At 37.7% G+C, this 25,272-nt stretch overlaps 1 protein-coding gene across 1 annotated transcript; it reads left to right on the forward strand.

Annotated features, from left to right (window-relative positions):
• The first annotated feature begins 13,460 nt into the window (after nt 1-13,460).
• Nucleotides 13,461-24,987, forward strand: LOC103706674 (serine/threonine-protein phosphatase PP2A-2 catalytic subunit-like). Its single transcript, XM_039116220.3, has 11 exons — nt 13,461-13,842; nt 17,098-17,154; nt 18,632-18,715; nt 18,888-18,959; nt 19,045-19,116; nt 19,275-19,315; nt 20,478-20,544; nt 23,029-23,220; nt 23,298-23,387; nt 23,516-23,623; nt 24,366-24,987. Exons 1-11 carry the CDS (start codon nt 13,750-13,752, stop codon nt 24,429-24,431), a joined length of 942 nt encoding a protein of 313 aa, XP_038972148.2. The 5' UTR covers nt 13,461-13,749; the 3' UTR covers nt 24,432-24,987.
• The last annotated feature ends 285 nt before the right edge of the window (nt 24,988-25,272 follow it).

Raw genomic sequence — 25,272 nt, forward strand, 5'->3', positions numbered from 1 at the left:
GTGGTGACAGGGACGCAACCGGGGCTAAGCACATCCTCCTTGCTCGGGCATAGCCACAGTTGGTCGGTGGCTCGGGAAGGTCTTCGTCAGATCATGGGGCGCGTGGTTGAAGCTCTCGGCGGTGAACCTCGCGACGGCATTGGGGTGTCGGTCGAGGGATAGGGGGAAGGTATAAGGGTTGTCCATGGGAGGGAAGGATTTATATATATATATATGTGTGTGTGTGTGTGTGTGTGTGTGTGTGTGTGTGTGTGTGTGTGTGTGTGTTTTGGTGTTGCTTCCCTATGAGGCTTGTGCCCATGGGACAGCCACGATCCACAGTAACCCAGGAATCAACTTCTAGGAAGAAGGAACCATGGACAAGCAAGGCACGGAAAGGAAGAGGCTTCTTTCCGTAACTTGGCTGCTTCACGGCTCGAGAAGAGAGCTGTTCAGAACTGGATCCTAGGGCTTTAGCGACAGAGGCAAAGTCGGGCCTGATACCAAAGTTGATGCAGGACAACACAGAGAAGAGAATGAGAAGAAGGAAGAAGAGGAGAGGAGAGGAGGAAGAAGAATTAGACTTCGCACCTAGCCTGCTTAGGGTTTCACACACCAGAGCTAAGAAGAAAGAAATCACAATTTCATTCAATCATTCAATAACTCTAAACAAGTGCATGGACCCATATATATGGGGTCACAAAATAACAAAAAGACTCCTACAAATAAAAAATCTCATAAAAATCCTCAAATGATAATATAGGAACAAGCCACTAAAATAAAATAAAATAAAATAACATAAAATCAATCCAAAATAAAGTCGAACTAGCTGGACCCTCTGAATTGGCTGGATCCTATGATAATTGTAGATTTGAGTGCTGACTGATCTGGTACTGGTGTCCGCACCACCAATCCTAAATTGTTACCTGATCATTCATATATGGGAAATATAAACTATGGTGAGAGAAATTACTAAATAAAGCACATAGGGGGGGCAAGATGTCAACCAAGGGAGGACCTTGTGCCTCCTCAATCATTGGGTTGAAGCAGCACTCATCTTGTCATTCCAAGACTGTAAGGACAGGATGACGACATTATGGAGAGAGGAAAATCATGATTAGATCGCTTTATGCAAGATTAAGGTGGTTAGAGCATTGAATGTTAAAAAGGCATTGCAACCTTTTACTGTAATTGTCGTGCATGGTCTAAATGCCTAGCAAGGTCATGGGGCTAATAAAGCAACATAAAAGAGATAGGCCCTAGGTATTCTAGACTAACATAAGACAAATACATAGCATGCTCTTGTAGCTACTTTCTCTAGCATAGTATGGGCAGGGAAAACCTAATGTTATTTTACAATTCAATTATTGATCTCCTTTACATGAAAAAGCAAAAAAAAATCGACATCCATATATGTGATGGAGAAATAGCGTGGCAAAAATTGACCCAACTAAAAAACCCAACCCTACCCTACCCTATTTAGGCTAGGGTTGGGTCAAGTTTTATATTATTATTATTATTACTACTTAGAGCCGAGAATGATCAATATTTTGTAATCTAAAAACTCAAAATAGATCAATTATGGATAAAAGCTTTGACTTGCCTCTCGTTATGAGGATAAAGTTCTTTCTAGATTGAAATAATTTAGGTTGGGCTAGGTCATGATTTGGATTTTTTTTTCTTTTCTAATGACTAGTCTTTGTTGATGCTAATTGTTCAAATCATTTTGGAAATTAGTTGGTAAGAATGGTAGATAACAGATTTGGTAGGCTATTTTAGATTTATTAAGAATTGAATATTGCAAAATAAATTAGGTAGGGTTGAATGGATGGACAAAAATGACCCATGAGTAAGTATGAATCGAGAGGTTTTGACCTAATATTGAATCCACTTATATATGGTTCAAGGTTTTATATATTAATTATCCTTGCTTTTGAAAAGACATAACCTATTGCCATTTATACCAATAAATAAACAAAAGTTTTGTTGAATCATTCCCATTGATGAGAGCACAAAAGTGCGACCTATATGTCACCTAAATTAGTATTATTGCTAACCGATAATGATAAATTCACTGGATTAATATTATATTTGGGTTTGGCACAGATTTTCATAAATTAGAGATAAAATGCACATTGAGTACAAATTTGACTAAAGAAGGATCCCTTCCCAGATCCGACCCGGTTGAAGATCGGGTCGGGTCCGAGTCAGATTCAGATCCGAATCGGGTCCATTTCTTTTGTGTTTTTGGGAAATAATTTTGGGCAAATCTAATTTGGCCATACCATAACTATAAGGTGCTGGGTGACCCATGAAAGACTTGCACTAGACCTCCAGTCAGAACAGATGAACCGTGACGAACTCAGTCCGTCCGTCCACAAGCCAAATTTCATATCACCCTATTTTTTTATCTATATGACTAATTGAATGGAACTTGGTATCTCCCAGCTCCTTCCCAAATCAAGCCGCCAACATTTTCCCTTCCAGATCAGGGGGGAAGGAATGATCCCAAGCGCCCGTTCGAACTCATCCGCCCGTGAAGCATCCGCATCTCATCTCACGTCCCCCACCCACGGATCCACGTCTTCCTCCCAGATCCAAGCATCAACTTCCATCCCGTGATGCTAGCGGTGGTCCCACGGCAGCCTCCGCCTCTGCACCCATGGATCCACCTCCCGAAATCCCAGCACCATTTCCGCTCCAGCCGTCCGCGCTTCTCCCACCGCGTGCCAGCCACCGTGCCAGCAGCGTCCAAATCCCAGCAAAGATCCCGGACGACTTCCCTCTTCCGTGATCCCACATCAGCACCCGAAGAAGGAAGCCCCAGCCCCCTCTTCCGCTTCCAATCCCGACGATCCCGCAGCGATTCCCTCGCATCCAAGCGTCCGTGCCAGCTCGCCCGTGATCCCAGCAACGCCCGACTCACAGCCCCTCCGTGCGTTCCTCCCATCGATCACGGAAGATCCCAGCTCTTCCGTGATTCCGCATCCTTCCCAGCAACCGAAGAAGGAAGCCCGCGTCCCCACCTTCCTCTTCAGCTCCCAGCAGCGCCCGAAGAAGGAAGCCCGCCCCTTCCGGCGATCCCGCATCTGTGGCCCAAAGAAGCAAGTTCCAGCCTCCCTTCCGCGATCTGCCCGACTGATCCAGCCTCCACCGCATCTCCAAGGGGCTATAAGAAGAGGGGAGGAGAAGTAATGTGGGGTGTGCTCGGTGGAGGCCAAGAAACAGAGCCAGGGGGAGAAGAAGGAGTCGGCTCGGGAGGAGAGTTCGGTTTGGGGAAGAAGAAGAGAAATGCTCTGTTTTCTCTTTTGAAAACAGAGCATGTTCTGTTTGTTTTTTTTTTTTTAGTTTTCTTTTTTGTTTTATTAAGAGTTTTATTTTGAGAGCAAGTGTTTTGGGATTTTTAGTTTTATTCATGCTAAAGTTGTAATTTCTGTTGTTTTCAATCTACGTTCTTCAAATTATGCAATCTTTTAATTTTTCTTTGATGCAATATATTTAACTTTTTTTTTATATATAAAATTTATATTCTAAGCTTCAATCTTCCTAGTGTTGTCTATTTTAATTTATGCCAAAATTCTTCTTTGATTAATTAAATAAATGCTTTTCGAATCTAAGCACCTGTCTTTTAGTTAGTTTCAACTAGAGAATTATTCAACATCCCCAAAATAATGTTTTTCTTCTATCATTCAAAAATCGATTTCAAATCCGAGTGAACGTTCTAATTTTTAAGCAACTCCAATTGCCTCCCTGTGGATCGACCTCTTACAACCACTATTCTTCGAGTAAGGAAGGTAAGAGTAGAATTAAATTTAACTTTTGTTCGTCGGTTCTAACAACGATCTGTCTAGCATATTTTTAGGTAGACAGGAAAAGGACGAACAGAATTTTGGCGCCGTTGCCGGAGAGGCAAATCGAGAAGCAAGAACGATCACGAAGATCAAATTAGATTTTGGATGCCCGGAGTGAACGCACTCCGGTAGTAAGTTTTTATTTTTATTAATTTTTCTTATTTTGATTATTTTAGTTAGTAATTTCGTAGTTATTAAATTCTGAAATTTGAAATTCGTAATTAAAGTTTTCTAAAAAAGAAAGTAAAAAAAATTTAAAAAAAAAATTTTAAAAAAAAATTCAAGAATTCAAAAATATAAATTCAAAATTTGAATTCTGTGATTCGAAATTTGAAATTTAAATTTAAAAAAAAAGTTAAAAAAAATTAATTAAATTCAAAAAAAAATATTATTTTTGCTAGTAATTGATAGGGTGCAATCCCCCGAGGTGATCATACCTCTATTGGGACTCCTCACGGAGTAATCTCCAGAGCTTATTCAACGGGCATTCGAAAATTGACTGACGCATAAGGATTAGTTTTAGTTTACATTCAAGTTATTCCTATATTAAAAATTAAAAAAAACAACATAAAATTAAAATTAAAAATTAAGAAAAATAAAAAAAATAAAAAAAAAAATTGCTTGCTCATTTAATCAGTACAACCTAATGACATTGCATAAACTTTAAAAAAAAATATTGATTATTTGCTGCATTTAGTATTAAGCATTTGCATAAAGTAATTAAGGGCAAAATCCATTAAAAAGATAAGGTCGGAAAGTCATTACCTGTCCTTAGCCCAAAAATCACCACCTTGCATACTTATCCTAAGCCAAATTAAATTAAAATCAAATTAGACGTCGGCCTTAGGGTTTTCGAGCTCAATTAGGCTCTTGGAAAGAAGCGGCTGAAAGCCACTCCAGTGAGGATTTAGTAATTGGTGATGTCTAGGAAAGTTTTACAACAGTGAGAACTGTTACGGGTATTGTGGTATCGGTGTATCCCTTCTGGCACCACTGCACACCCCGGGACTTTCCTGGTCACTGGTTACTGGATCACTTAACTGGTAAGCTCAAGCTTAATCTGAAAGGGAGATTAGGAGCTGTCTAATCTAGAGAGAATTTCAGGAATTTTTTTTAACCTGATAAGTCTCTATGCAACTAGATTTAAGAACCTACTAAACCTCACTTAGCTCTAAGACTAATAGGGTCAAATTGTTGTGTGGTGTTGATTGTGGTCATCTTGGTCTAGCCCTTCTTCTTATCTTTTAGGATTTTGTTTAAAAAAAAAATTGAGTCTAATTAAGTTGTGGAAAATGTATGCATGGTAGAAGGTCATTAAGGGATAAGTTAACCCCATTTGATCCTGAGATTGACAGAATTTTTCATCATAACCTGCGAACTGTAAACCAACCGTCGATCTCTACAATGGGTGAACATATTAGAACCCTGAATGAATTATTCGCACCCGCATCTGCTAGTCCCCCTACTTGCATAGTATTACCAATCAATAATGCAGCCCAATTCGAGATTCGGGCTGCAACAATAAACATGTTACCCAAGTTTCATGGGTTCGAGAGTGAACAACCCTACATTCATCTGAACAAATTTTTGACAATCTGTCAAATGTTTAGAAACCAAAACTTAGATGAAGAGGGTATTAAATTAAGGTTGTTTCCCATGACTTTAGAGGATCGTGCTGCTGCATGGCTGTATTCCCTTGCTTCAAATTCCATCACATCATGGGAACAACTATCTAAGAAGTTCATGGCTAAGTTCTATCCTATGATAAAGACTGAAAAAATTAAGGATGCCATAAGAACTTTTAGAGGCAAATCTGAGGAGGAATTTTTCCAACTTTGGGAAAGATTCCATGACTTGTTGGTCAAATGCCCACACCATGGGCTTGATAAGGCTGATCTAGTACATTTCTTTTACAAAGGACTAACTCCGGCACATAGAAACATGATTGAGTCAATGCACAAGGGTAGGTTCATGAACCAAACCCCGGATCAAGCCTATGAATTTCTTGTTGACTTAGCCGAGAACGCCCAAAATTGGAGTAGCTATGGTGAGGAAGTAAATAGAGATGAGTTCGGGTCTAGAAAACCAGGTAATTATGAAATAAAAACAGACCCAGAACTCAAAAATGTTATGTCCAACCTAGTGAATAGGATGAACAATTTAAGTAAAAAGTTTGATGCTTTTACTGTTTCCACTAGTTCGAGTTCATACAAAGAGTCAAATCCCATCATGAAAGTGGAACACGAGTCATATAGTTTGTGTGTCTTGTGTAACAGTCCGGAGCATCTAGTGGAGTGCTGCCCTAATCTGCCCACCATAAAGGCCGAGCAAGCAAATGCTCTAAATTCATATAGTGCCTTTAAGAAGCCCACTCCCAACTCGTTCAGCCCAATTTATTACCCTGATAATAGGTTCCACCCAAATTTCTCATACAAACAAAATGAACCTATTCAGCATCAAGGTGGTCCACCAGATTTTCAGAACAACTTACCCAGGATAGGTCCACCACAAATGAACCAACCTTTGGTTCCATCTGTACCGCCTTATAATGCCCCTATCCCACAGCAACCTTCACAATTAGAAACCATGATGGCTAATATGATGAAACAACAACAAGATTTTATCAAGCAACAACAACAGACCAATACAGCCCAAGCCCAGACTAACCAATTCCATGCGCAAGCAATTGCAAAACTTGAGGTTAGTCTGAGCCAAATAGCTAACTCTCTAGGGGATAGGAAGAAAGGTGAACTACCTAGTCAACCAGTGCCTAACCCTAGTAGACAACAAAATCAAGGTCAGATAGGTCAGTATCAAATCAATTCTAATGGAAATCCGACCTATGAAGTCTAGGCAATTACCACTTTAAGGTCTGGCAAGCAAGTGGACAATAAAGTCCAACTTCCTGAACATGAAAAAAAAATAAAACTAAATCCGATAAGAACCCTATTCAGAAGAGGGGTCAAGAACAGGACAAACCGGAAAAGAGGGAAGAACCCATAGAAACATACAAACCCAAGGTTCCCTTTCCCAGTAGACTTCAGGACTCCAAGAAACAATCTAACTTTGATGAAATCATGGAAGTCTTTAAAACTGTTCAAATAAATATACCTTTTCTCGATGCCATAAGACAAATTCCCTCCTATACAAAATTCTTGAAAGACCTCACCACGGTCAAAAGAAAAACCAGTATTCCTAGGCAAGCTGTTATGGCTGCACAAGCCTCATCTCTCATTCAACAACAGATTGCCCCGAAATTCAAAGACCCTGGTTGCCCAACTATTGAAATAAAAATAGGAGAGACAATCATCCAGAGAGCTCTATTAGATTTAGGAGCCAGTGTAAACCTACTTCCCTACTATGTGTACCAAAAATTAGGTTTGGGGGAATTAAAGCCTACAAATATTACCCTTTTCTTAGCAGATAGGACAGTGAAGTACCCCAAGGGGATTGTAGAGGATGTAATAGTGAAAGTAAATGAGTTTTACTATCCTGTGGACTTCGTTATCCTTGAGACTGAACCTGCAATACATCCAGACAGTCACACACCTATAATTTTAGGTAGACCTTTCTTAGCCACAGCAAATGCTGTGATCAACTGTCGAAATGGGATGCTGAAGTTATCTTTTGGCAACATGAAAGTCGAGCTTAATGTCTTCAACATAAGTAAACAACCACCAGACGACAAAGAAATCAATGAAGTTGACATGATTGAAAGTCTGGTTCAGGAGACTTTCTTACAAACTTATAATAAGGACCCTTTAGAAGCTTACCTTGCCCATTCCGAGGAAAGGATCAAGCATGCGCCTCTTAGTTCTGTTCCCCTTATGAGCATAGATCGTCATCAGCCGACTGTTCTTCATCGGACTTGTCCAAAACCATTCTTAGATAATGGTTGAAAAAAAAAGGAGATTTACATTTTGTCTGGCTGAAGACATAAAACTTAGCGCTCTTGGGAGGCAACCCAACATATAAATATCTTCTATAAAAAAAATAAAAAAAAAAGATTACTAACATGCAGGTTTGGGGGATTTTGCCCCAAATTTTCAATTTACCCACCCATATCAGGTAACCTCTCCTCTGTCCTCTTACTGCTTTAAATTTTCTTTAACATTGAGGACAATGTTAGATGTAGGTTTGGGGGTATTTTTAAGCATTGGAATTTTATAAAAATAAAAAAAAGTTTTTAGTTAAAATAAAAAAAATATACAACACACAAGGTATATAAAATCTAAGAGCCCAATGACTAGTTGGAAGTAGTGCAAAGTGAGTTCTTTTTATTAAGTTCCTTTTAGTGAGTTGTAAGCTAATTAGTACTTTGAATTTCACAACACATCTGGCCTGCATTTTCTAAGGTATAGGTTCGACATTGTGTTGAGAATATGGTAGCAACCTCGAATCCTGATGAACCATCTTTTTCTGATCCAAAAAAAAAAAAAATGGTGGATTTAGTCAGGTACATCGAAAAGGGCTACCTATTGTCAAAGGTCAGCGGGCTTGTGATGAGGAACCCGAGCATAGGTCCGTAGGAGAGTCTTGATGCCTGACACCTCATGCCAACTGGTATGAGAATTGTCGACTAATTGCTCGCTACATGGAGGAATCATCACAGGAGTAAAAGTGCACAATATATACACTATCATTTCTCTTTAATGAAAAAAAAAACAAAAACAAAAAACAAAAAAAAACAACAAAAAAAAATGATGAAAAAAAAAATGTATATTGACCTTAAGAAAGACAATAGTGTGAAAGCCGTCGTTGTAAAAATTCGAGTAAACTGGAATATTACAGATAAAACCCATGAGGTATTAAAGTAAACATCCACAGCTCTCGAAATCCTGCAGATAAGATGATTTTGAATCAGCAAATAGGTCTTTTCCGACCAATTCTTGGAAACTACTAATATTAGCGATATTTTGGAGATCCGAAACCTTAGCTGGTGCATGGTCCAAACTTCACTGAGCACTCAAGTATAAATAAGTTTTACAACTTCCTAACGGAAAACTTAATGACTTCAACTTAAATTGCATACTAACCTAGAATTTGGGCTACTTAGTAATTAAAACCTTGTGTGCTTTTGAAATTCTTATCAGTTATGTATTTGAAATTAGACTTTCATTTCATAAAATAAATTTTATTTTGGGATTGAAGTTTGTGGGTAACTTCACTGCAAACCCTCACGAGACAACACTCGTCCACTAGGGTAACCTAGGGGTTTAAAGGCTTGTTGCACATGCTAAGTGCAATCGTAATGCTCTACGAAAATGAGTACTTATCTTACTATTTTTTTTAATAATAAATTACACTTTTGCACTCTTATTTTATCATTTTCGCACTAAATTGCTAGAGACTAGCAATAAGCTAGTTGGGGGGTATGATGAGAGCACAAAAGTGCGACCTATATGTCACCTAAATTAGTATTATTGCTAACCGATAATGATAAATTCACTGGATTAATATTATATTTGGGTTTGGCACAGATTTTCATAAATTAGAGATAAAATGCACATTGAGTACAAATTTGACTAAAGAAGGATCCCTTCCCAGATCCGACCCGGTTAAAGATCGGGTCGGGTCCGAGTCAGATTCAGATCCGAATCGGTCCATTTCTTTTGTGTTTTTGGGAAATAATTTTGGGCAAATCTAATTTGGCCATACCATAACTATAAGGTGCTGGGTGACCCATGAAAGACTTGCACTAGACCTCCAGTCAGAACAGATGAACCGTGACGAACTCAGTCCGTCCGTCCACAAGCCAAATTTCATATCACCCTATTTTTTTATCTATATGACTAATTGAATGGAACTTGGTATCTCCCAGCTCCTTCCCAAATCAAGCCGCCAACATTTTCCCTTCCAGATCAGGGGGGAAGGAATGATCCCAAGCGCCCGTTCGAACTCATCCGCCCGTGAAGCATCCGCATCTCATCTCGCGTCCCCCACCCACGGATCCACGTCTTCCTCCCAGATCCAAGCATCAACTTCCATCCCGTGATGCTAGCGGTGGTCCCACGGCAGCCTCCGCCTCTGCACCCATGGATCCACCTCCCGAAATCCCAGCACCATTTCCGCTCCAGCCGTCCGCGCTTCTCCCACCGCGTGCCAGCCACCGTGCCAGCAGCGTCCAAATCCCAGCAAAGATCCCGGACGACTTCCCTCTTCCGTGATCCCACATCAGCACCCGAAGAAGGAAGCCCCAGCCCCCTCTTCCGCTTCCAATCCCGACGATCCCGCAGCGATTCCCTCGCATCCAAGCGTCCGTGCCAGCTCGCCCGTGATCCCAGCAACGCCCGACTCACAGCCCCTCCGTGCGTTCCTCCCATCGATCACGGAAGATCCCAGCTCTTCCGTGATTCCGCATCCTTCCCAGCAACCGAAGAAGGAAGCCCGCGTCCCCATCTTCCTCTTCAGCTCCCAGCAGCGCCCGAAGAAGGAAGCCCGCCCCTTCCGGCGATCCCGCATCCGTGGCCCAAAGAAGCAAGTTCCAGCCTCCCTTCCGCGATCTGCCCGACTGATCCAGCCTCCACCGCATCTCCAAGGGGCTATAAGAAGAGGGGAGGAGAAGTAATGTGGGGTGTGCTCGGTGGAGGCCAAGAAATAGAGCCAGGGGGAGAAGAAGGAGTCGGCTCGGGAGGAGAGTTCGGTTTGGGGAAGAAGAAGAGAAATGCTCTGTTTTCTCTTTTGAAAACAGAGCATGTTCTGTTTGTTTTTTTTTTTTAGTTTTCTTTTTTGTTTTATTAAGAGTTTTATTTTGAGAGCAAGTGTTTTGGGATTTTTAGTTTTATTCATGCTAAAGTTGTAATTTCTGTTGTTTTCAATCTACGTTCTTCAAATTATGCAATCTTTTAATTTTTCTTTGATGCAATATATTTAACTTTTTTTTTATATATAAAATTTATATTCTAAGCTTCAATCTTCCTAGTGTTGTCTATTTTAATTTATGCCAAAATTCTTCTTTGATTAATTAAATAAATGCTTTTCGAATCTAAGCACCTGTCTTTTAGTTAGTTTCAACTAGAGAATTATTCAACATCCCCAAAATAATGTTTTTCTTCTATCATTCAAAAATCGATTTCAAATCCGAGTGAACGTTCTAATTTTTAAGCAACTCCAATCGCCTCCCTGTGGATCGACCTCTTACAACCACTATTCTTCGAGTAAGGAAGGTAAGAGTAGAATTAAATTTAACTTTTGTTCGTCGGTTCTAACAACGATCTGTCTAGCATATTTTTAGGTAGACAGGAAAAGGACGAACACCCATCATATTGCTGGAGGTGAAAAGTGCATGAAGATGATCAAGATACTGTTCATACTTATGCTTGTATGTTCTATTTTTAGCTTTGTAACTAAGCATATTGTTCTCGATATTTAGTGTACAAGGTGTGTTAGCTTTTTTCCCTGCAAATGTAGCATAATTTATATTTCATTTTTCAAACAAAAAAAATATATGCACCCTTCCATGAAGGAAAATCTTGTTTGCAATGATTTTGTCAAAATGCTATATGTGTGTTCAGATCAATACAATTAACCATATCATATTAGTCGCCTAGTATTTTATGGCATTCGGAAAAGGCTACATTCTTCGGTGGCAAATCCAATAGGGTAGACAAACATAGAGAGAGATAGATGAATAGATAGATAGACAGAGAGAGAGAGAGAGAGATAAGTAGTATTTTATTTTTTACCATGTTTCACCTAGATCAATTAGGTTGAAGACACTAGTATTGAGGTTTTCCTCTATGTGCGTGTCATACATAAATGCTTTATAAAGAAAAATTACTTTTAGATTTGTATGACTCAATCTTAAAATTAAAAACCAATATGCCCACGTGCATATTGGTGCATCATCCACCTTCCATCTAATGGTTGATGATGAAGTAGATCTCATTCTCATTTAAATGCGACATTCAAAGTTTCGAGCATTCATGGCTATGGAGGCATCCATCTCGAAAAATTTGTGCTGTCACAATAGATATATGCTAGTAATTTGACTGTAAATGACTGTAATGACATGAACTAAAAGATAGAAGAGGGTGAAAATACCAATACATTGGCAAAGACTCCGGATGATTGCGCAGAAGGATAAAGAGGCGAGTGAGGTTTAGATGCATCTGGACTAATAACACATAAATTGCACTCGCATGTGGGCTATAAACGTGCGTTTCATGATCTCAATTCACCGATCATTTATATCTTATAAAAATTTAATCAAACAGATAAGAATGCAGTAATTGGTACCAAAACATGTCTAGTAGTCAACGGTTGCAGGAGAAAAAAAACACTATAATATCATTATTTACGTTGCATATATTACATTCCTTAGAAAAAGGCACTTCTCGTCATGACCCCAAATCGCCTACAAATCCAGCAGAGAAAAAACCAACTCTTCGTCTACTTGAAAATGATTGGCATTGAAGACATTTTACCAAGGACAAAACAAAATGACCTTTACCATCAATTTATTTAAAGATTATAAGTTACATGAATGCCTTGGATCTCTAAAAAGGCTTATGGTAATGTGACCAACTAGAAGTTTGCAACGTACGTAACTGTGTAGAGCTGACACATCACATGCCGTTCTTGTTTAGTTTGACGGCACACACACAAAACAAAATTGATGGGTCCTCCCAGATTCCCATCTTGTTTCGTTCAACATCTACTCCCCGTATATCCGCTAGGAACCAGAAGCAGCCTAAATCTCTGAAATCCAAGAGAAAATTTATGAAACTTCTTATTTTACCATATTTTTTCTAAAATCAATCTTAAAAAAAATGTCTAAAAATTAAACATCTTCCTTACCAATGGAGTCTTCGTGATTACCAAAAAATCCTAGCATCCCCTTTCTTTCTCATTTTCAGGATATAAATTTTACCAATATGCACTATATAGCCCCATAACACACAAATAAATTAATTATATAGCAAATTAATATATATTTTTAAATAAATTGATATATAATTTTAAGAATATAATATTATTCATTAGTATACAGTAGATATGTTCTTAATAAATTAATAATAAAATAAAAAATAAAATAAAAAATGTTTTATATTGTTTTGGGCTTGCGTTATGAGATTTTTTTGTTCAAAATGTTTGGAGGCAAAGAGAGTCCGAAACTGGTATATTGTCTAATATTGACTGATTTTTTGCAAAAAAAATTAGTTTAATAATAATAGAGTCACATTACTTCCCTGGTGAACTATGGAAGGTGTTAGATATGATGTAAAATGTTTGCTTTTTTTTTTAATACTAAAAACGGATAATTCATATTACACGGGTACGAATACATCTAGCAAAATCTGCAAACAAAAGGTCTCAGAATGCCAACCTATAGGGTACCTTTTGAGTGGCTTCCAACATACACCACCATTTAGTCTGCTACCCTGTTTGCCTCATGATATACATGCATAATCTGAAAAGTAAATCCTTTCTTCACTATCAACCATGTATCACGGAGTAAAAGATGAACTCCTAAGCTTTTTTTCCCATGCACGAACAAACTTTAGAAAACCAACTAGTTTCCGTGACAATTACCGAGACAAACCAGTAATACATGGCACGTGCTGTTCGATGGGAGGCAGCCGATCCCCATCCAGGCTTTATTGTTATTTTATTTCTAATTTTGTTTCTGATCGATTTTCTCATCTCTCACATGAACGACACAAATAAAGTGGGCACGGGTGGAAAGGGCGAGGGTTCTCCTTTTCTTTCCTCCGGCTCCAGGACCGAGCGCTCCTCTCCTCTCCCTCTCTCCTCCCCTTCGTCATTGCTCGCCTTTGAAGCGCCGAGAGAGAGAGAGAGAGAGAGAGAGAGAGGGAGAGAGAGAGAGGAAACGAGAGGGGATTGAGATCGGGAAGCGGCGAAATCTAGGGTTAGGGTTTCGTTCCCCGCGGCTGCGTCGCGTGAGCTGGAGGCGAAGATGAGCGCGAATCCGGCGCCCGCGAGCTCCCATGGCAACCTTGACGAGCAGATTGCGCAGCTCATGCAGTGCAAGCCCCTCTCCGAACAAGAGGTTCTCTCTATCTCCGTATCTCCATGCTTAATCTGGAAAGGAATTCAGTTGGGTTCTTGTTTCCTGTATATTCCTTTAATTCTCGTTGTTGGTGCTCGAATCGGAGCGGCGTTTCGACCGATCAAGGCTGGTGCGAGTGTTTTCCGGCGGACAACGAGGTGTGTTTTGAGCGATCTGTGAAAAGATCACGTTTCGGGGGGCCGGGGTTTGTTTTTTAAGGGAGACTGGACTTTAAGAGGAGATCGGGCCTTTTTGCTTGGAATATATGGGCGGATGTGCTGGATCTTCTCAAATCTTTTTCCTTTATTGCAAGAGTTGGGTCGTAGAGTGAGATGGGATCTCATGATGCGGAAAAAGTGTTTCCGCTCGCTGGTATCTTACTTAGTTGCAGGATTTGGGTAAATCTCAGATTTTTTTCTTTGTCGTGAGGTCTAATGGTTTTTATCAACACAAATGGTTCCCATCTTTTTGCATACTTTATGAGGATCCTGTGGAACGAGTGGAGCTATCACTGACCCGCAAAAAAGCGGAGGAGGATTCCTATGTTTAAACACCTAAAGTAGTTCTTCTCTTAAAATTAGTTATTATCTAAAGTACTCCGAGAGGTGTCGCACAACTCTTGGTGAAGTGTTTTTTTTTTCCTGAAACAACATAAAGTTGAATAGATATATATGTGTGTGTGTTTGTGTGTGTGTTTGTGTGTGTATGGATATATATGTGTAAATGCTTGTGCATGTGTGCTCATGCATTTGTGTAATGCACTAGATTGGAAGATATTTGCTCCAGTAGTACGAAACATATGCTATTTTCATGCCAAATTAGCACATGAAAACATCATATGAATTATACTATTCAAAGCACGATGATTCATGAATTACTTGTTCCATTTTCTGTTTTATTATAGTGACTGTTGCAATTATCCATATCTAATCCTATATATCTGGTTGCTAGTTTATCATAATAACTGCTTGGTTTTCTTATCTGCATAAACAAAAGGTTGTTTGAAATATTTAAGTATTACGTGTAAAAGTAATACATGTATTTGCTTTCCAAAACTTACTGCCTTTACAAAGGAAAATGTTGCTATAAATATTAAGGAGTATTTGCGTAGAATTTGAAGATAAATAGGTGCCATATTAGTGGCATTGTGGTACCTTGGTATTTGCATATTGAACTTGCTGCATTCTTTCCACCCCTTGATTCCATTTTAATTAAGTTGCAAATACAACAGGATCCAAAGCCCCATGGTCCCATCTATAGGGCTTTATATGGACACTGAATATGCTGAAAAATCAATATTAATACCTGATTCATGCTTTTACTTTGTGGTATCTATCTGGGAACTCTCAAGCATCATTCGCTTATATATGAGTGGGTAATTGAAAAGAGAATTGGGGAGTTCATAGTTGGCTGATGTTAGATTCCAAACTGCAATTCTTTTTAATATGTTAGGTAATTTAATTATGGACACTTTAAGGAGCTTTCGACCTCCTTCCAATGCTGATAAGACCTTACACCAAAAGTTCATATGCTCTATCCAGCTGAAAGGGCCCCCGAATATTTCAAATAACTTTAGGTAGCTCTTCCAACCCATTTTTTTTCTCACCTACATGATGGCCCTTCTTTGCTTGGACTGGAGGATTCTGAGGTCCATAATCATATTTTGGCGACTTTTAATGTTTGGAATTCTTAAAACCTACTCCCATACAAGGATCCGAGGCTTTAGTCAACCTGCTTTATGCCACTCAATGTGCCTTCAAATTTCTCTAGCCTCTTAAGGTTTCCATTGGCAATTCCCAAGGACTTCATAAAACATTTGAAACATGGAAGTTGACTCCTACTCTGACTACCTTCAATTAAAACCTTGACGCCCCCCCCCCCTCAAAAAAAAGAAAAAGAAAAAAAAACTTGCGAAAAAAAGCCCACCCATCATCCCACAAAAGACGTTGTCTCCATCTGGATTTCTTAATGGTCTAAATAACCACCTTAAAATTGAGATCAATGAAACTACAAAATGAGCGCATCCTCCCTGTATGAGACTTATCTTTACAGATCTTATCTATGCAAGTACCTATGCTCTCTGCAACACTTTTCGTGCAAGTCTAGCATACATTGTCAAATTTTTCCAACACAAGCAAACCCATTTGAACTTGGATGCTTTCTCCTCCACTATAGCACAATCCTTAACAATCTATAATGAGCCATAGGTAGGGGAATCCTCCTCGTTATTCTTCTTCCATACCTCCTTGTTCCTAAACCCACTTGGTTATCCTTTTGCCTTATTTCTAGGATGCATGTCCTATCAACCTCTGTTTCCACTCGTTTAGCGGTTATATGATGTCTTACCACTGTACCATAAAGCACAAGACTTTCTTCAAAATATAGTTTGTGCTAGCAAATTTGAAACATTCCATGTGCGAAAATTTTTTCTTCCATGGGCAACAAACGTGTAGTTACTTGCACTGTACAATCTATCCCAAGCCCCAAAACATACTTTTTGGCCTATGACATTCATCTTACAATTCTCATAACCTCATTCCTTATTCTTGCCTCATCGTAAATACCTCTAGCTTTTTCATCACCACCCTTCATCACAAAAAGACTCTAGAAACCTAATTTCATCCATACACCCATACCAATTCATGAAAACATCCTCCCCATAATTTCGTGTTTGCTGACACCAACACCTGAATGCTTGACCACTATACCATGCGATATCTTTCATATAAGTGGAATTGGCCGAGTAAAATGGCTGAGGAAGAGAAAATTTTGGAGGGATTAGGTAGATGCCCTTAATTCAGCAATCTTGAGATTTGTTGGGATGTTACTACCCATCAAATAACAGTGATTTTCTTAATAAATATTAGAAGCTTAGGATCAGTTTTCATGCTAATCCTCCTTTCTTCCATGTCATCTCATGCTTTCTCATCAGGGTGGGAGAGAACCCCCAATATAATGTGTCTGGGCAACTAAACAGGACCTTAAAAAAAGTGAAATGCCATGTAATTTGTGTAAGAAACTCTCATTTCTTCTATGTCTTTCTTTTGCTGTCTTAGATTTTTTAAGAATATTTAAATTACTAAAAAAATGTCAGTTGACTTTTCATAATTGCTTTGTACTTAATTACACATTACATATCTGTTTTTAGCCATTTCACTCAAAGTGGTTGCTATTATTGAACCAGAATTCAAACTTTGTCACTTAGGATATAGACTTGAATTAGCTTTCAAATTTTCTAAAATCTCATTCATACAGGTTAGGGTTTTGTGTGAGAAGGCAAAAGAAATTCTGATGGAAGAAAGCAATGTTCAGGTAAGGCCTGCTTGTTTGATCAGTATGTTTTTTCAAAGTTTTCTTCGTGGTACACCGTATCATCCTGAACCGGATAGTACAGGACGTACCGTACCTTAATTTCAGATTTATTCTGTAAAATGAAATTTCAATAAAATCAAAAAAAAGTTCGTACTGGTTCAGTATCGCTATCTGGTACGGGTGCCGTACCGAGTGTCGGTATGCCAAAAAGATTTCATACCATATTAATATTGTGCTTGTGTGGCACCGGTACGGCGTCCGATACCGAGACGGCGAACTTTATTTTTCTTATTTGTTCATGTATTAACGAAGTAATTGATGTCAGATGCACATTTGTGTAGATCATGTTTACTGTCAATATTCTTCACCTTTTGTAATTACCTTTTGCTTTTACTTATAGGGTTTAGGTATAAAAATTAGGTGAGACAATATGCAAGAATCATATTGTTGGATTTAAAGAGGAAGTTTGGATAAGGTTGAAAATACAAAATTTTCTGTTTTCTATCCATTTGTCGCACTTTCACGATGGGACAAATGTTTTGTCAGCTCATACACTTAAGTTTGTGATGTAATATCTCACTAAAGTGATGCTTCAGAAAAAAACTGTTAAAAAGTTCATGTTTATCTATTAACTTTTTAGCTTGCTTAGAATGATATGGCAACTTTGACTTTCTTGGTCAGTCTTTTCTAGGTTAAGTTATATTTTAGGCTCTAACATGGTTTTTAGGCAGTTGTACAATAGATTTTACACGATGACTATTCAGTTTTTTCTTTCCTGTTCTTTTTTGAGCCAACTCTGTGGCTTATGTTTATCTATCAGTATAGGAACAAAGGAATGTAACATGACTCTCCATCTCTGCTTTAACGGAATGGAATATACTTTCATAGTTATGCAATCTTTTTGTTTGTATTTTTTTGCAATCTTTTGATTGAGCCGCTTGCATCAAACTTCTGCATGGTACCAATGTGCCCATGATGAGGCATTTCCTTGGACATATTGAAAATGGCTGTTCTATTTTTGTTCCATTTTTGTTATTCCATTGAGAATGAAGTTTAAATTGACCTTGTGAGCTTGAATTGTATTATACTTATGTTCCATAGACTCAATGAAATTAGAGGCCAATATTTGATGGCTATACCATTTGCGATTGAGATGATCTTATGCGGAATGTTTCTTGTCAAACAATATTTCTTCTTCGAAAATATGTTGATCTCAATCATGATTCAATCTTCTATTTAGTGTTTATATGTAGGAAATGTTGTTTTTGCCTTTTTAAAAAATATTTGTTGAATTTTTAAGGTAAACAGTGTTCTATGCATGGATTTTAAACTTGAAAATTGATATGATTAGTTTTTCTTTTTAAGTTGTATAATTGATGATTCCACTTAATTGATGGAACTTTCAACCTCCCTGCAAACTTAAAATAAGCCCATTGCTTTCTTCGAAAACTAAGCTTTCAAACTTCCGGAACTGCAGCCTGTGAAAAGCCCTGTAACAATATGTGGTGACATTCATGGGCAATTTCATGATCTTGCAGAACTATTTCGAATTGGAGGGAAGGTACTACCCTCTTTCTCTCTCTCACTCTTTCTCAATCATGTTTCAACTGCATCAATTCTTAGCTATAAACCATTCTTTTTATAAACGGGTAAATTAAGCGCTCTCTTCAAATTCAGAAGTTAGAAATTCTCTGCAATATTTCTGACTATACCTGTTTTTTAAAATTATTTAGTGTCCAGATACGAATTACTTATTTATGGGTGATTACGTAGACCGTGGTTACTACTCCGTCGAAACTGTTACGGTAATTTGTTTGTCATATTTAGATTGTTATTTTGTCAAGCCACTTCATAGAATTTGGTAGAGAACTGATTGTTTTTTATTGACAGCTATTGGTGGCCCTGAAGGTGCGCTATCCACAACGAATTACCATCCTTAGAGGAAACCATGAAAGTCGTCAGGTATATAGTTTTAGTTTTTTGTTGACATCATTTTGGTTAAAATTGAATTGACAAACTTAGCTCTTTCATTGAGGTCTTAAGTAGGGTATAATGAGTAATCAGTTGTTGATGCTTAAATCTGCGGAGTTTGAACTGAAAAATGATTTATTGAATTGCAGATTACCCAAGTTTATGGATTTTATGATGAATGCTTACGAAAGTGAGTTCCTTCTTTGCATTTTGGAATTTATCTTTTCTGTTGTTGATCTAATACATTATCCATTGCTTCTTGGTCTTGAGATTGATAAACTCTTTAACTATTGGATTACCTTTCCTTGTTCTGCTGCACTGCTTAACTTAGGTGCACAAGAAAGGTGGACATGATATTGTCAAAATTCCGTGCGACATAAGTTACTGCACCTTGCTGATCTATTATACCTGTCTCGTACTTAAGATTAAACTGGATCAACTATCAAAAGTTGATGTGTAGTTAACTTCTAATTTTTTATTTTAGAATTTATTTTTCAATATGCGTATATAGCATGTGTATTGTCTACTTTTGGTGTTAGTTGTTCTTTTAAAGATATCCTAGTTGTAAACATTGGCTGCTTCAATGCAATTCTGGAGCAGGCCTGCATGTGCCCATGCATCTAATGGCTTGAGCTAATAAAAGAGCTATTTATTTTGGATATTTGCCTTTTAGGCCATATTCTGGATAATGAATGCGACCATATAGTTTCACTTGACTGGTTTCCTGTGGAATTTTTTATTTGTATAAGGTGGTTTGATACCTTGTGAGTTGTGTACTCAAAGATGCACATATACTTCCCTTTGCATGGAGTGCTCACAAAATCAACAATTAAAGTATCTTTTTCAGCTACCCTTTTTCTAAACCTAGACCAAGTTTAATTGCTGTATACTAGTGTAATGACATTATTTAAACAAATAAATGTAGCTTTTTAAAAAAAATCTACATTATTCTAGAGGATGGCATGCACTTAATAACATTTTTTTTAAAGTAGGACTTTTGGAAGTTTATAAGATGCCCCATTGTGTAACGCAGGCAATTTAAGTGCTTACATGCATGTAAACATTCTATAACATGATTAGTTGCTTGCATTCGATATATAAATGAGCTTTGGGCTTAAATCCTACTTGTATGCTCTCTCTCTCTCTCTCTTTCATTTCTCTCTCTGGCACATTCATGCAAGCGGCATGCTCTCTTTAGAGCTTCCTTATGAGATCATGCTTTGCCTTTTTGCACTTGCTTTCAGATATTTAAGCTTTTGTAAAATGTTCTAATGAGAACATTGTTTGCATTCCAAACTTGCTTTTAAATAAAGTCAAGTTTATTGATATTTGTTTTATTTATTTGTTGGCAGATATGGTAATGCAAATGTATGGAAGATCTTCACGGATCTTTTTGATTATTTCCCACTGACAGCATTGGTTAGTACTCTAGCATTTCCTGAAATTCCTTTGCATTTTATACATTATTTCTTTTCTTACTTTCTATTTCTTTCAATTAGGCCCACTAATATTGTTTGATGGTGGTTCTATTGTGGTCTGGAAAATGCAAATATCTCATATAATATGTAATTTTACCCCTACTATTTGAACAGTATTTTCTCAGCTGTTCTGCATTAGGTGGGCCTAATACTGATGGTAGGATATGTCCAAGTTACATCTCATCGGCAATATTATTAGGTGATTGGATCAATTTTCCCCTGCCACAACTCCACTTATGAGTTTGCATATTGTATTGGGCTATTTTAAGGAGATCCTGTCTAAATTAATGGACAGCATCTCCTTTTATAGCATGTTTAAAGTATTTGTTATAACGGGAGACTTATTCCTAAAAGCTTTCGCTAAGGTTGTCACTGCTTGCTGTTGGAAATGCTGTCTGAAAGTTGTCTTTTTCTTGACTTAGATCATCCCGGCATGCCAAACTGTTGATTCCATAACATTAATATAAATATGACATATTACAGCACAGATTGTGTGTCTTGCTTGTTAAGATTAAGGTCTCGTTTGGCATTGCGCTAGGTAGCATAGCTTTTGTCTATGGACGATTTGGGCAGTAGAACTTTTGCTAGTAGGGATTTCAATAAGAATCTACTGTTTGGTTACTATATTTTTGAAGTGTCGCAGAACTTTAATATCCGTTATGCAACCAAACTGACAGTACTTTTTAGGATCAGGAAATGACAATAACGGACTTTATGTTGTGCTTTCAATTGTCTAACTAGTTTGTGCTATCAAAAACTGTGTTTATAAAGTATCCTTGACTTATAAATTATATATTTTGTTATTTTAAGCTAGATGATATAATAAATTATATTTTTTTATGTATATTATAAGAATATGATAATATTTTAATAACATTATTATGTTACATTAATACTATTATAATATACTAATATGATATTATTATTTTAATAAAATATTGAAATACTATTGTATTATGATATGATATTATTATACTATTTCAATTCTTCCATGTTTCAGCAGCAGCATATTGTTCCATGGAGCTAAGGTCCAAAATATGGAATAAACAAGTGTTTCCACGACTCTACCACCTGGCCAATCCTGTTTATTCCACTTAATCCCTTTTTCATGGCCAAATATCTTTACGGCTAAGGAATGGGAAATCTTTCTCCTGTCAAATGTTTCATTTCATCCGAGAAAAGCCATCTCTTTCTCAACAATGTCTTTGTCATTTGATCCAATGGCGTTCCGTTAGATAGGAACAGATTTGATAAATACTGATAACTCTCGGATAGAGTATTAGAACGGAAAGATCCATTTCCTCTACCGATCGCTGAAATCATGATAGACAATACCTGCAGATATGAACATCTGTCTTTCATGGATGGCTTGTCTAGGTATAACCAAAGAAAAATGGATCCAGACGACAAAAGGCACAGTCCTTTAGAACTCTATTCGGTACGTACTGCTATACAGTGATGCCATTCGGTCTCAAGAATGTTGGTGCCACCTACCTTACTAGAAAGGGTTATGATGCAGATATTTCGAGATCAAATTATAATATAATGGTATTTTAGTGTTGTAATGCAATTATTTATTAGGAAATAATAATGATAATAATATAATATTGTTATAATGCAATACAACATAATATAATAAATACAATACAATATTATTTTTTATAGAATATTATATCATATTATTATGATGTATTATCAGAATTGTTATAATGAAGTATTGTTAATTTATAAATTATTTTTATATCTTAATCTTAATAACATAATAGATAAATTTAAAATCCTTAACTGCATGTTTATAGCAACAAAGATACCAACTTAAATGATTATCACAATAGAAAGTATTTTAAATTATTTTTTGAAAACATTTTGTTGCTAGGACTCAAACCCGTTACGCTCGTGCTTCTTTCGAGGAAGCTAGCTAGCGGACTCATTCAATACCCCTATCTATTGAGCTACCTTTTGTTCAATTGGATACTCCTACTCTGTTGAAGCCTGCCATGGAAGGGAAAAAGCTCCCACGGAGTCCAAATATTGGAAAGCTTTTTAGAATTTAGAGCATAAAGGCAGTGATGACGAGGGCTTCTCGGATGAAGAAACAACTTCTCAACCCGTCTCAAGTAGAGCTTTTGCCTAAAAGCTCCAAATTGGAGCTTTTCCCTAGTTGACTTTTTTCAGTTTTTGGAGGAGTTAGAAAGCTGTTCCAAAATGACTTATCTATACGAGGGTGTCCTTTCTGATAAATATTTTGCATGCAATGTGATGTTAGTTAGCGAATACATTGCTATTTGATGTTTGACTTTTTCAAGTTCACCGGTCATTATTTGGTCCTCATCAGGCTTTTGATTCATTCCCTCTTAGTCCTTTAAAACTAATAATATATGTTATTCTCATTACCGAAACATCTTGGTTGCTGTATACTATGCAGGTTGAATCAGAAATATTTTGTTTGCATGGTGGGTTATCTCCATCTATTGAGACCCTGGATAACATACGTAACTTCGATCGTGTTCAAGAAGTTCCTCATGAGGGGCCAATGTGTGATCTTCTATGGTCTGACCCAGATGACAGATGTGGGTGGGGTATTTCTCCCCGTGGTGCTGGATATACATTTGGCCAAGTATGGTGACTTTGCTTTTCTTTTCTGTGTTCTTATTGTGGATCGCTTTCATTACCATGCCAATTTGGTAATTTCAGGATATATCTGAGCAATTTAACCATACCAACAACCTTAAGCTGATAGCCAGAGCTCATCAATTGGTCATGGAAGGATACAACTGGGGACATGTAATTTTCCATTCTTCATTATTTATATTTTTTTATTCTGCACTAAACATTATTTATATTTGTGTTTCTTCTGTTCTAGTGATTTAGAAGTTCATCTTTTGCTGATTATTATTTGGTTTTATAAACAGGAACAAAAAGTGGTAACCATATTCAGTGCACCTAATTATTGCTACCGCTGTGGGAATATGGCATCCATCTTGGAAGTTGACGACTGCAAGGGGCATACATTTACCCAGGTAGATCTTCCCCCCTCTTCGAAGAAAAAAAAAACAAAACCACTCGGATTAATGGGTCTGGACATTATCTAGATACTAGATTTGCATGTTGCATTAAGATCTTGGCACTGCTCTGAACATTGTAATTCTAGGTATTTAGGGAACAAATGATTTTGCTTGCTCAAGGTTATTGAAGTTTCTATCTAAATTTGTCCATCTGAGATTCATGATGCATTTTGTTGACATGCTGAAAATATTGCCAAATAATATTATAAGGAACATGAAATTACAAATGTAGGCGTTATTAGGTTAGGGCCATCTACATGACATGTACAAATGTCCCATGGATGTTCTTGCAATACTCATTGAGTGCAAGCAGGTCACTTTATCTGTCAAGTGGGGCTTTCGTGAAGGGTCTATGCTCAACTTGCTCGGTTCAGTGTCCTAATCTGCGCAGCCATGTGCATCAAGCTTTTGACATCCTCAATTCTTCAGTGATCTTGACATGCCGTCTTTGTTTTGCTTACTGATAATGGCCAGAACTCTTTGGATCTTCAGACAATCTCTGTTGTAAATAGTCCAAATGTTGATTTCTTTGCTAAATTTTATCTAAGTTCCTGCTTGTTGGTGGGGCTTCCGCTAGGTGACCTGTGGACTGCTTATTGCGATGAATGTCCTGACTGGACTGGTGTCGTGTCTATAGCTACTGCCTGTAGTATTTCTGATGGAATTCTTGTTAATTTACCTTGTCTCATGCTTGCAGTTTGAGCCAGCCTCCAGGAGAGGAGAACCTGATGTAACTCGTAGAACGCCTGATTATTTCCTATGAAGCAGTTATTGAAGGAAGCAATTTGCTGATTTCTGGAAGCAGGTGTATGCTTGCTAAATGAGGTTGTGAAGCAGATATTTCTTCGAGATCCTATGATTAGATTGACATTTTATTTCAGGCTGCTAAGCTTGGTGGTTTCTGGGGAAAGGGATGTATAATTGGTGGGAAGGTTCTATTTGTTTTCAAGTCAGACCTGTAATTGGTTTCCATTGTGGTCGGAGGCAGCAGGGCTGATTATTATCAGCATCAGCAGTAGCATGTACTACCGTTTTCCCCCTTTTTTCTTTTTTTTCCTTTTCTAATCTTGTAGAGGGAAGGAATTTTAAATTTAGGGGGTGCTTTGCTCAATTATTAGATTTAAGAGCTTGATGTGCGCTCGTTTTCTTTTCGTGCTTGCATCTCTCCATGGACATTCAACTTACATTGTAAGTTATGAGGGATGACACAATATTTGGATTAGGGATAACACAGCATCTGGATTGGCGCACCAATGGTATCTCTCTCTCTCTCTCTGATCATTTTAAACTTTCAAAAAGTATAAGAAACTCTTTGAGCATGCCACCGTTCTTCAATTCATATATCTAAGGGTTCATGTGTGCAGGCCTAGTCGCCCCTGGAGTTTGTAGAGGGGGCTTGACATGTTAGTTCTCTGAAAATTTGCTTTATATTGTTATTTGTAATTACATTGCTCAAATAATGCATTGTGGCTTTGACATCGAGCATGGAAATCGGTTAATGTCTCTCGAGAGGCGTGTTAGTACTGTTCTCAAGGGGAGTGTGAGCTGCATGCTTTGAAGCTGCTTGATTCGTGGGCGTGGAAATTTTGTTGGGTTTACGTTCT

This window comes from Phoenix dactylifera, chromosome 1, assembly GCF_051530095.1.
Source record: "Phoenix dactylifera cultivar Ajwa chromosome 1, Ajwa_hap1_PhDact_Kaust_v1.1, whole genome shotgun sequence".
NCBI lineage: Eukaryota > Viridiplantae > Streptophyta > Magnoliopsida > Arecales > Arecaceae > Phoenix > Phoenix dactylifera.